At 34.0% G+C, this 12,483-nt stretch overlaps 1 protein-coding gene and 1 long non-coding RNA gene across 3 annotated transcripts in view; one reads left to right on the top strand and one right to left on the bottom strand.

The window, feature by feature from the left end:
- CYP20A1 (cytochrome P450 family 20 subfamily A member 1) overlaps window positions 1-12,483 on the bottom strand; it is a 60,134-nt gene that overhangs the window by 33,127 nt on the left and 14,524 nt on the right. For both annotated transcript variants that reach the window (XM_077154786.1, XM_077154785.1), the window contains exons 6-8: window positions 6,039-6,117; window positions 2,421-2,536; window positions 1,518-1,572 (exon numbers count right to left, since the gene is read on the bottom strand). In XM_077154786.1, the coding sequence (XP_077010901.1) occupies window positions 1,518-1,572; window positions 2,421-2,536; window positions 6,039-6,117 (250 nt within the window). The remainder of the gene's footprint in view (window positions 1-1,517; window positions 1,573-2,420; window positions 2,537-6,038; window positions 6,118-12,483) is intronic.
- The window catches only part of LOC143678001 (uncharacterized), a 74,846-nt gene that overhangs the window by 59,869 nt on the left and 2,494 nt on the right, over window positions 1-12,483 (top strand). The window lies entirely within an intron of this gene.

Genomic DNA, 12,483 nt, shown 5'->3' with positions numbered 1-12,483 from the left:
TAGATTATCTGGTTCATTCAACCTTGTAAAACCAAAAAATTGATATAAAGGCTCACCCAGGTACCCTAATGAAATGATGCATACAAATCAAGCAACTAAGAGATTTATCTATAAATCAATATCCTAAATTGTACTTGTAATAGGAGATATACTGGCTCATGAACTAGGACTGGTTATTGCTTCAGACAATCAATCTCAAAAAGCACCTGGGGATTTGATTGATGCCAAAGCCCCCACTCCACAGATTCTGATGGAGCCCAGCCATATATACTTTTAACAAGCACCACAATTATTTTGATGAACACCAAAACTGGAAAACACTTTTAACAAAAAATACAATTATTTCATTGAACCCCACAACTGGAAACCACTTGCTTATCGTTTACTTTTGCATACTATACTAGCTTATATTCACTGAGGAAATGAAAAGGCAGAAAACTACCTAAGGACCATAAAACAAAGAAATTTTCCTTTAGAAAGCCACCAGAATTATATTTATTCAAAGAATTGAATCATCTGAAGAAATACTGCTTAATTCCTTAGGCGATGCTCGAACAAATACTATTTAGAGCTCTATCTTTTCTTTCAGGTACTTTTAAAAAAACTGCTTATAAAAGTAATTTCTATCTCTATTTACTAATTATCTATTTCCTAAACAAGGGGATAACTTGAAATTTGTCTCAGTTGTTTTTGTTTTTAAACGTTTGCTTGAGTCACCTATATGTAATTTGTATGCCTGGAAAAGATATAATTCATTTTCTGTACTAAACATTTTCAATAAAATCAGTAGCTATATGTATTAATTAAATTGATAATTTACCTATACTAGCCTCACAAAATGGTCATAAGTGACCACCTGTCCTTAACTTTTCCTACATATGCTTCTTTATTATGGCTTTTGAACAAACTATAGAATTTCTATTTCACAAGTGATGTGAAAACCTGCATACATAGTGTACAACAGGCTCTTGTAGTACAATTTTATAACATATGGCAATATAAATATTGAAAGATTTAGCACAGGGACTTGTACGTGGTCGACATTAATGTCTAACTACCTTATCACTTAAAGTTAATGAATCATATAAGCTCAATAACCTCAATCATAGGTTTCTTTGTACAACTCTATTAAAAAATGTGTGTCTGAAGATGTTCAAAAATGTATCTTAAGCCATTCAAATTTCTTTAAATATAATACTGAACTAGACAAGAGTTTCATGACCTTGGAGGTCATCTAGTATTAAATCCTCACTTTATAAAAGGAGAAACTGCAGAGGTTCTTGCCCAAGGCTAGTAATTGGTTGAAAGGTTTCCTGACTATCTTGTCCCTCCAAAATTTTTTTACCTAGCATAAAAAATAAAACAAAAACAAAGGTACTGTGTCAATCAACCCTTTAAAACAAAACAAAAGGGGGAAGGAAAAATTTTAAACTATTGTGCAGCTTCCTTCACTTTAGAATAGTTTTATCCTTATATATTTTATAATCCATCTAACAAAGAAATCAATTTGTACTCACATTTTGCAGTTAGTATGCAACCAGCCAGAGAAAATATCATACTGTCTTCTAGGATCTAGGATATAGAACCAAGTTCAGAAAGTGTGAAAATGTAATATGGCCTATATTAGGTCCTACTAAAATTACCCACAACATAAAATTAGGATCATAGAAAGAAAGAAAGAGTATATGTTTCTTCATGATACTTTCACTAAAACAAAATCTGTGCAATCTGAAAACAAACCTAAATATTGCATTGCCTTTCTGATGCAATAAACATGGGTTGATAAAATCACTGGCTGATGATACACTTTGAGAAACTACCTCAGTTCTATCTGGCTTGAACTGGTACAGCAATAAAGCTTCAGGAACAGTAGAAAAGAGTCTGCTACTCTTCCAAGAACCTGATTCAATTAATGCACATACACAGACATACCCAAAAAACCAATCTGTCTAAAAGGATTTAAAAGTTGATTTGGATATGTAGGGTAGGGCAAAAAAATTCTATATTGAGCAGTTTCGGCAACAATGACTCCATTTCTATCCTTTTGCCTGGAAACACCACAAATGCAGTGGCGTATGGGGAGGGGTTAGGGGAGTAGCAGGCATCCACTGTAAACAAGCCAACCTACCATATCTGGCCACTCAGGCAGAGGAGCTTAAGTCTGCAAAGGTTTATACAAATCCTTTCCTCTTATGGAATCAGAGAATTTTGGTTCAGTATTTGCTTACCCAAATATTAAATTACAGCTGCTTCAAAGAACTAAATAAGGACACTAAGTACTTTTATTATTTATGTTGTATAATGAAAAAGAAGAGAAACCACTGAATTCTAGGAGGGGATCTAGATTGGAGTGAATGAAAAGCACACTTCATTCATATGTGATTATTTTTCATTTGATAAACATTTAGCAATTACATCACCTGCTGGTCATTAAGGTTCCCCTGTATTAAGGAGTCAATGAAAATATGGTGACTGAAGTTCCTTCCTTTACGTTCTTCTATGATTTTCTTTAATATCGATTCCAGTTGCTTAAGGGCTTAGACAAGAAAAACAGAAGACTTCAGAATATAAGTATTTCTGAAGACTGAACTTTTTTTTTACAATTCTGAACAATTTTACTACATCCAGAATAAATCGTTCAAAGGTTAGCCAACAACAGTGAGCTAATTTATATTCAAACTTATCTTTCTTTTCTTTCTTCTTTTTGTTAAATTTTACATACAATATTTCATAAAACATACACAGTTTAAGGAATAATTATACAGTAAACACGTGCATCATCACCACCTAGGGCAAAAAGTGGCACAATGCTATCAGGAAGCCTGCAAACACTTAGGCCCCTCCCCTGATGTTACCCACTTTCCGTGTAAATTCTGTCCTAACTTCATTCTTCTCCCAGGTGATGCATTACTCATTCATTATCAGAGAGAAACAGATGTGAAATAACTCCCAAATTTCTATTTCTAGTCAGGACTTCTCTCCCCTAACTCCACACTCATATATCTAAAAACTAACTAAAAATCTCTATATGAATGTCTAAAGGAAATTATACACAGAATACCCAAAAACTGAATCCTTGATCTTACCCCCACCCCAAACTGAATCATCCCAGACTCTGCCCCAATTTATTTCTTATAATCTCATTTTCCAGCTATTCAGGCCTCAAACTTTGAAGGTTCCTAATCTCTTATACCCCGAATATGATCTGCCAGCCAATGTTGGTGTTTCTATCTTCAAAATATACCATATATTCTTATAACTTTCACTGCTACCCATCACCTGGTCCAAGTCACATTACCTTTCTTGCCTGATTCACTGTAATAGCCCCATAATTAGTCTGCTTCTGCCCCTGGCCCCTAATAGTCTATCACAGTAGTCACAGTGACCCTTTAAAAGCTTAACTCAGATCTTATCATTCCTTTGCTCAAAACCTTCCAGTGGCTTCCTATCTCATAACAACAGCCTAATCATACCACCTCTTATAAACCATACAAAATGTGCCCCATCACCCAATCTCTATAACCTCATCACCTCCTTTTCCTCTTCTAATTCACTTCACTCCAGCCATAGTGGTCTCCTTCCCTACTCAAATAAAATAGGAATAGTCCCATTCCTCAAGGACTTTGCAATTACTTTCCCTCTTTCCTCTAAGTATTCTAAATACTTAGAATATAAATATTATTTTTCCCTTTGACATCCAGATACCCACATGATCTACATGACTGTTTTTCTCAACTCTTACGAGCATCTGTTCAAAAATCATATTCTCAGCAAGGCCTTTTCTAATAAACTTAAGGAAAATGGCACTCTCTACATCCCCTGGTATTCCCTATCCTGTTTCCAGTTTTATTTTTCTCCACAGCATTTCCTTTTAACATATTATGCAATAGCTTATTATCTGCCTCTCCCCACTAGAATGTATTGCCACAAAGCAGGAATTTTTGTTTCATTCACTAATTTCTCCTCAGCACCTAGAATATGTCAGGAATATTACACTGCTAAGTATTTATAAAGTTAAATTGATACAATACATATCAGTGATTAAAATGACAAACTATTAACACTGCAATGAAGCAGTTTCCAAACATTGCTACCCATTAAATTCACCTGGGAATCTTTCTTTAGAAGATAATGAAGTTCAAGTCACATATCATACCAATTCAATTAGAATGTCTACAGGCAGAAACCAGGCTACAACATTTTTTAAGAGATTCAATATATAGTAAAGTTCAGGAAGTACTGCTATACATTCTCAACCCCATCAGTACATTAGAATAATCTGGAGAGCTTTTATAAAAATATCTGGTGCCTAGGGCACCATTATCCTAGATTTTGATTAAATTTGTCTAGGGTGGGACTGATCTTCAGGTTGTCTACTATTTTTAAGCTCCCCAGGTAATTCTACAGTGCAGAACAGGTTAGGAATTACTCAGCGAAAGCTCTGATCCAGCTATGAAATTCCACTCATAAGTAACAAATCATGATCATTTTCAATGAAAGCTCAAATTTGATTCTATGCTCACATTACATCTCAAATAACATATTATCTACTTTTATTTAGAATCTACTTTTATTTAGAATGTTGTGGAATGAATCATGTCCCCCACAAATGGTAGGTTCAGGGACTGTGGGTGTGAAGCCATTTGAAAAATGACCTTTATAGACATTATTAGTTAAGGCATGCCCTAACTGAGTAAAGGTGGGCCTTAATCCAATTTGGCCAAAGTCCTTTTAAGCAAAGGAAACTGTACACAGGAGGAAAAGCCATGGGAAAAAGTCAGTGGAACCTGTAAAAGAAAGAAGACGCCACCATGTGCATTGACATGTGACAGAAAGGCCAAGGAACCCCAAAGATTTCTGGCCACCAAAAGACACCAACCCTGAGAAGAGGCCAGCCATCTAACCTCTGAAACCATAGGCCAGTAAATTCCCATTGTTAAGAAAACCCATTGTATAGTATTTGCTTTAGCAACTAACAAACTAAGACAAAGAATAAATTATTTTCATTTGACATTATTATAACAAATAGGTGTGAAATAGATTTTTACACCAGTGGGAAGCAATTCAAATGCAGACATCAAAATAATCAGAATGGTACTGAAAACCAGAAAGCAGGAAATAATGTCATTTAAATGGACTTTTTAAATCCCTTTTTGATGTAGAGGAAACCACTAGAGTGGTAAGCCCTATGAGGAAAGGGATTTTTGTTTATTAACTATAGAACAGGGCCTAGCACTAAGCAGGCCTCAATAAATATTTGTTGAAAGAATAAATGAATAGATTCCTCTGAAAGAAAATACAGAACAACAAAAAAGGGTAAGGGGGAATCATTTCTGGAGGCTATCAAACTAAAATAAAATTTTTCTATGTAAATTTCAGAGTTGATATAAATACCAAACAATTTTGAAGCATCTTTACTAAATGTATAATGGAAAGAAATTTTTAAGTTGCTAAATTTAAAAGATAAGTATCTATATAATATTCAATCATGTTGACATTATTCCCATAGCAATTTCTATATTGCTGGACTTTGTTTTTCTTTTTTACTTGCAGAAATAGTATCTCATGAATATTTCCTTCTTTTAGATAATTTTATCCATTATTCATGGCTCTTAATGTACTATCTAATTACTTTCTTAGTACTAAGAAATGATGATCATGTATCTATGGGATGATGTTAAGAATTACTGATTGCATATGTAGAATGGAACGATTTCTAAATGTTATGTTAATTTCTTTTTTTTCTTTAACTAATTAAAAAAAATTACTTTCTTAGGATTTTACCCTTTCATTTTCCTAAATCCTATAGACTTTACTAGTTCTATACCACCCTCATGCAGTGAATGATGGAATTTCTTTTTCTAACTTATTAATTTTTCACCTCTATTGCTAGAGAAACACATTCACTGTTAAAAATGTAGGGGAAAAACTTATACAGAGAAAATATAAATGACCTGTAATTCCACCAGAGATGGCCCTACCAATATTGGGCATACATACTTTTGTCCTTAGTCAAAATTAAGAGCAGCCAAACTTACCATCTTCATATTGTTTTTTCCGAGTTGTATTTTTATCAAGTGACCCATCTAGAAATCCTTTTCCAATCTCAGACCAAACCTGAAAACAGGAAAATAAATACATCTATCATCTAGTAGGTAGATGTTCTAATATTAGAGGATCAAGCTAATAATTGAAGAATTCCTTTCTTACCAATAAATCTGCTATTTAATCTCTCCCTTTTAAGGAGACTGCACAACACAATCATTTTACTTCAAAATCTCTGAGAATAGGCTATAAATACATTAATGATTTCAATCAAAGCTATTTTCAAATTAATTACAATTGGAAAGTGAAAAGATACTTTTATTTAAAAGGAACAGGACTGGGGGAAAGGACATGGCAATAGACTCAGTTCTCAATTTTTTGTAAATAGCATCAGTGGTTAAGTAAAATTCATAGGTAATTCTAAGTTTTTATTTTACCTAAGCTGTTCATAAATATTAGCGAAGTCCATAAAGAGGTGAAAAATTAGTTCATAATTTGGAGACAAAGAACAGTAGGCTTCCAACATTTCAAAATTGGGTAATTCGCTGTTAAAAAAATTTTTAATTGGTTATAATACAAAAATTCTGAAACAAAACCAAACCATGGATGAGCATTTGACAAATAACAGGTCAACTCTGACCTTACAAGGATGTTTGGTTACGATATATTTAAGATTAAAGTATTTAAAAATTAAGCTATTAAAGCACTATAAGAATTTATAAACATACCCTAGAGGGAAATGCCTGAAACTGTAGAGTTGTGTTCCAATAGGCATATTTCTTGGAGATGAATGTATAATGATATAGCTTTTGCAATGTGACTACGTGATTGTGAAAACCTTGTCTGATGCTTTTATCTACAGTATGGTCAGATGAGTAAAAAACATGGATTAAAAATAAATAAATAATAGGAGGAACAAATGTTAAAACAAATTGAGTAGATTGAAATACTAGTGATCAGTGAAAAGGAGTGGTAAGGGGTACAGGAAAAAAAACAGGGGGAGCAAAGGTTAAAATATTTTGAGTAGATGGAAATACTAGTGGCCAATGAGAGGAAGGGGTAAGGGGTATGGTATGTATGAGTTTTTTCTTTTTTCTATTTCTTTTTTCTGCAGTGATAGAAATATTCTAAAAAATGATCATGGTGATGAACATACTACTACGTGATGATATTGTGAACCATCATACGACACTGATCGTACACCATGTATGGAATGTTTGTATGTTAAGAATGTGTTGCATGTTGTTTATGAATAAAAACATTTTTTTAAGAATTAATTTTTTTAAAAAAAAGCACTATAAGAATTTATAGTAGGGCCGGGGGGAGCAGCGGGACCTGAGAGTGGGAAGAGAAGACGCCGAGGATTGGGCCGAGGGACACAGAAAAACCTTTCAACCAGCTGGGTCCCACACCCAGGGAAATCTGATCAAATGCCCAGACACCAGCAGAAAATAATGGATGACGCTCAGAAAATTGAAGATATGGCCCAGTCAAAGGAACAAACCAATAGTTCAAATGAGATACAGGAGCTGAGACAACTAATGCTGAATATACGAACAGAAATAGAAAAACTTTTCAAAAACCAAATCAATAAATTGAGGGAGGACATGAAGAAGACATGGGCTGAACAAAAAAAAGAAATAGAAAATCTGAAAAAACAAATCACAGAACTTATGGGAGTGAAGGACAAAGACGAAAAAATGGAAAAAACAATGGATACCTACAATGGTAGATCTAAAGAGACAGAAGCTACAATTAGTGAACTGGAGGATGGAACATCTGAATTCCAAAAAGAAACAGAAACTATAGGGAAAAGAATGGAAAAACTTGAGCAGGGGATCAGGGAACTGAATGGCAATATGAAGCGCACAAATATACGTGTTGTGGGTGTCCCAGAAGGAGAAGAGAAGGGAAAAGGAGGAGAAAAACTAATGGAAGAAATTTTCACTGAAAATTTCCCAACTCTTATGAAAGACCTAAATTTACAGATCCAAGAGGTGCAGCGCACCCCAAAGAGAATAGACCCAAATAGGCATTCTCCAAGACACTTACTAGTTAGAATGTCAGAGGTCAAAGAGAAAGAGAGGATCTTGAAAGCAGCAAGAGAAAAGCAATCCGTCACATACAAGGGAAACCCAATAAGACTATGTGTAGATTTCTCAGCAGAAACCATGGAAGCTAGAAGACAGTGGGATGATATATTTAAATTACTAAAAGAGAAAAACTGCCAACCAAGACTTCTATATCCAGCAAAACTGTCCTTCAAAAATGAGGGAGAAATTAAAACATTCTCAGACAAAAAGGCACTGAGAGAATTTGTGACCAAGAGACCAGCTCTGCAAGAAATACTAAAGGGAGCACTAGAGTCAGATACGAAAAGACAGAAGAGAGAGGTATGGAGTAAAGTGTAGAAAGAAGGAAAATCAGATATGATATATATAATACAAAAGCCAAAATGGTAGAGGAAAATATTATCCAAACAGTAATAACACTAAAAGTTAATGGACTGAATTTCCCAATCAAAAGACATAGACTGGCAGAATGGATTACGACCCAGCAATAGCACTGCTAGGTATCTACTCAAAGGACTTAAGGGCAAAGACACAGACGGACATTTGCATACCAGTGTTTATAGCAGCATTATCTACAATTGCAAAGAGATGGAAACAGCCAAAATGTCCATCAACAGACAAGTGGCTAAACAAACTGTGGCGTATACCTACGATGGAATATTATGCAGCTTTAAGACAGACTAAACTTATGAAGCATGTAATAACATGGATGGACCTAGAGAACATTATGCTGAGTGAGTCTAGCCAAAAACTAAAGGACAAATACTGTATGGTCCCACTGATGTGAACCGACATTCGAGAATCAGCTTGGAATATATCATTGGTAACAGAGACCAGCAGGAGTTAGAAACAGGGTAAGATAATGGGTAATTGGAGCTGAAGGGATACAGACTGTGCCCTGTCTGTACTAGATACAAACAGGACTAGATACAAAAACTCAAAAATGGACAGCACAATAATACCTAAGTGTAATGTAACTATGTTGGAACACTGAATGAAGCTGCACCTGAAATATAGTTTCTTGTTTGTTTGTTTGTTTGTATCTTTTGTTTTTGTTTTTTCTTTTTCCTTTTATATATATATATATATATATTTTTTTTATTAGTATTATTATTTTAATTCTCTTCTCTATATTAACATTCTATATCTTTTTCTGCTGTTTTGCTGGTTCTTTTCCTAAATCGATGCAAATGTACTAAGAAATGATGATCATACATCTAGGTGATGATACTAAGAATTACTGAGTGCATGTGTAGAATGGAATGATTTCTAAATGTTGTGTTAATTTCTTTTCTTTTTTTTGATTAATAAAAAAAAATTTTTTTAATTAAAAAAAAAAAGAATTTATAGTAAATGTTTATATTACATATATTAGGAATATCCTTAAAGTAAGAAAGGAATTCCCAAAGGATATAGATCAAATGGCAAAAAATCATAAGAGAAATACATTTAAAAATATTGAACCCATACAACATATATTCTCTGACCACAAAGCAATGAAGCTACAAATCAATAACAGAAGCAGAAATGGAAAGTCCACAAATATGTGGAAATTAAACAACATCTCTTAAACAACCAATGGGTTAAAGAGGAAATCAGAAAGGAAATTAGGAAATAACTAGAGGGGAATGAAAATGAAAATACAACAAACAAAAATTTATGGGATGTAGCAATGGTAGTGCTGAGAGGGAAATTTATAGCTCTAAATGATAAAAAAGAAGAGTTCAAAAAATAAATTTAAAAATAAGAACGGTTCAAATCACATATCTAACCTGGAAACTGAAACAAACAGAAAAAGAACAGCAAACTAAACCTAAAACGAACAGAAGAAAGGAAATAACAAATTAAAGCGAGATAAATGCATTGGAGAAAAAAAGAAAAACAACAAAACCAAGGTTGGAACTTTTGCAAAGATCAACAAAATTGACAAACATTTAGCTAGACTGAAGAAGGCAGAAAGAGAGAAGATAGAAATAGCAAAAATTAGAAATGAAAAGGGGACATTACTATCAATGCTGCTGAAATAAAAAGGACTATAAGAGGATACTATGAATAAGCATACATCAATAAATTAGATAACCAAGATGAAATGGACAAATGCTTAGAAACACATAAACTACCTATGCAGATTCAGGAAGAAATAGATCTCAACAAAGCAATTACAAGAAAAGAAGTTGAATTAGTAATCAAAAACTTCCAAAGAGAAGCCCAGGAACAGATGGCTTCACAGGGGAATGCTATAAAACATTCCAAGAAAACGTAAATCCAATTCTGCTCAAACTCTCCCCAAAAACGGAATAGAAGGGAACACTCACCAATTCATTCTACAGGGCCAACATCACTTTCATACAAAGAATGAGAAAGATAGCATAAGAAAAGAAAGCTACACACCAAATTTCTTATGAATACGCATCCAAAAATCCTAAACAGAAAACTAGCAAAACAGAAAACTAGCAAATCCAACAACATATTAAAAGAATTACACCATGGTATGCAATGATGGTTCAACATCATTGAGAATAAAGGAAAAAACAAAAACACATGAACATCTCAACTGATACAGAAAAGACATTTGACAAAATCCAGCACACCTTCAGGATATAAACACTTAGAATGCTAGGAAAAGAAGGAAACTTCCTCAACATGATGGAGTGTAAATATGAAAAGTTCACAGCTAACATCCTACTTAATCGTGAAAGACTGAAAGCTTTCCCTTTAAGATGACAAACAAAACTAGGTTGCCCACTGTTAACGTTGTTATTCGCCACTGGCCTGGAAGTTCTTACCAAAGAAATTAGGCAAGAAAAGGAATAGAAGGCATCCAAACTGGAAAGGAAGAGCTAAAACTTTCCCTAATATGGAGATGATATTATTACATATACAGAAAATCCTGAAAAATCCACAACAAAGTTAGTAGAGCTAATAAATGAATTCAGCAACATGGTGGAGTGCAAACTTAATACCCGGAAATCAGTAATGTTTCTAGAACAAAGCAGTGAATAATCAGAAGAAGAAATCAAGAAAAAAATTCCATTTACAATAGCAACTAGAAGAATCAAATATCTAGGAATAAACTTAACCAACAACATAAAAGACTTGTACACAAAAAACTACAAAACACTACTAAAAGAAAGGAAAGAAGGCCTAAATAAAAGGGAAGACATTCCGTGTTCGTGGACTGGAAAGCTAAATGTCATTAAGATGTCAATTCTACCCAAACTGATAAAAAGATTCAATGTAATACCAATCAAAATTCAAACAGACTACATTGCAGGAATGGAAAAGCTAATTATCAAACCTATCTGGAAGGGTAAGGAGTCTCAAATAGTCAAAATTTCTTGAAAAAGAAGAATGAAGTGACAGATATCATGCTTCCTGCCTTTAAAGCATATTATAAAGCCACAATGGTCAAAAGAGCATGGTACTGGCATAAAGATAGACAAATCAATCAATGGGATCAAATTGAGAGTTCAGAAATAGACCCTCAGATCTGTGGTCACTTGATTTTTGACAAGCATGCAACTGAGAAAGAACTGTCTCTTCGATAAATGGTGTTTGGAGAACTGGATATCCACATCCAAAAGAATGAAGGACTCCTATCTCACACCCTATTCAAACATTAACTCAAAATGGATTTAAGACCTAAATATAAGAACCAGTAGCATAAAACTCCTAGAAGAAAAGTTTTCAAGATCTAGTGATAGGCAGTAGTTTCTTGGACTTAACATGCAAAGCACAAGAAACAAAAGAAAAAAATAGATAAATGAAAACTCTTCAAAATCAAATACCTCAGTACGTCAAAGAACTTTGTCAAAAGGGTGAAAAGGCAACCAACCCAGTGGGAGAAAATATTTGGAAACCACTCATCCAATAAGGGTTTGATATCCAAATCATATAAACAAATCTTATAATTCAATAATAAAAAGAAAAACAACCCAATTAAAAAATGGACAAAAGATATGAACAGACATTTTTTCAAAGAGGAAATACAGATTACTAAAAGGCACATGAAAAGATGCTCAGCTCCACTAGTTAGTAGGGAAATGCAAATCAAAACCACAATGAGGTATCATCTCACACCTACTAGAATGGCCACTGGTAAACAAACAAGAAACTACAAATGTTGGAGAGGATGTGGAGAAACTGGAAAACTTACTCACCACTGGTGAGAATGTAAAATGGTAGAGCCAGGATGGTTTGGCGGTTCCTCAGCATGCTAAGTATAGATCTGCCATAAGATCTGGCAATCCCACTACTCAGAATATACCGAAAGGATCTGAAGTCAGGGACATGAATTGACATTTGCATACTGATGTTTATAGCAGCGTTCACAGTGTCAAAAAGATGGAAACAATCCAAATGACCA

This window comes from Tamandua tetradactyla, chromosome 3, assembly GCF_023851605.1.
Source record: "Tamandua tetradactyla isolate mTamTet1 chromosome 3, mTamTet1.pri, whole genome shotgun sequence".
NCBI lineage: Eukaryota > Metazoa > Chordata > Mammalia > Pilosa > Myrmecophagidae > Tamandua > Tamandua tetradactyla.
The sequence above is the reverse complement of the archived record's forward strand: the minus strand, read 5'-3'. Positions and strand labels throughout refer to the sequence as shown.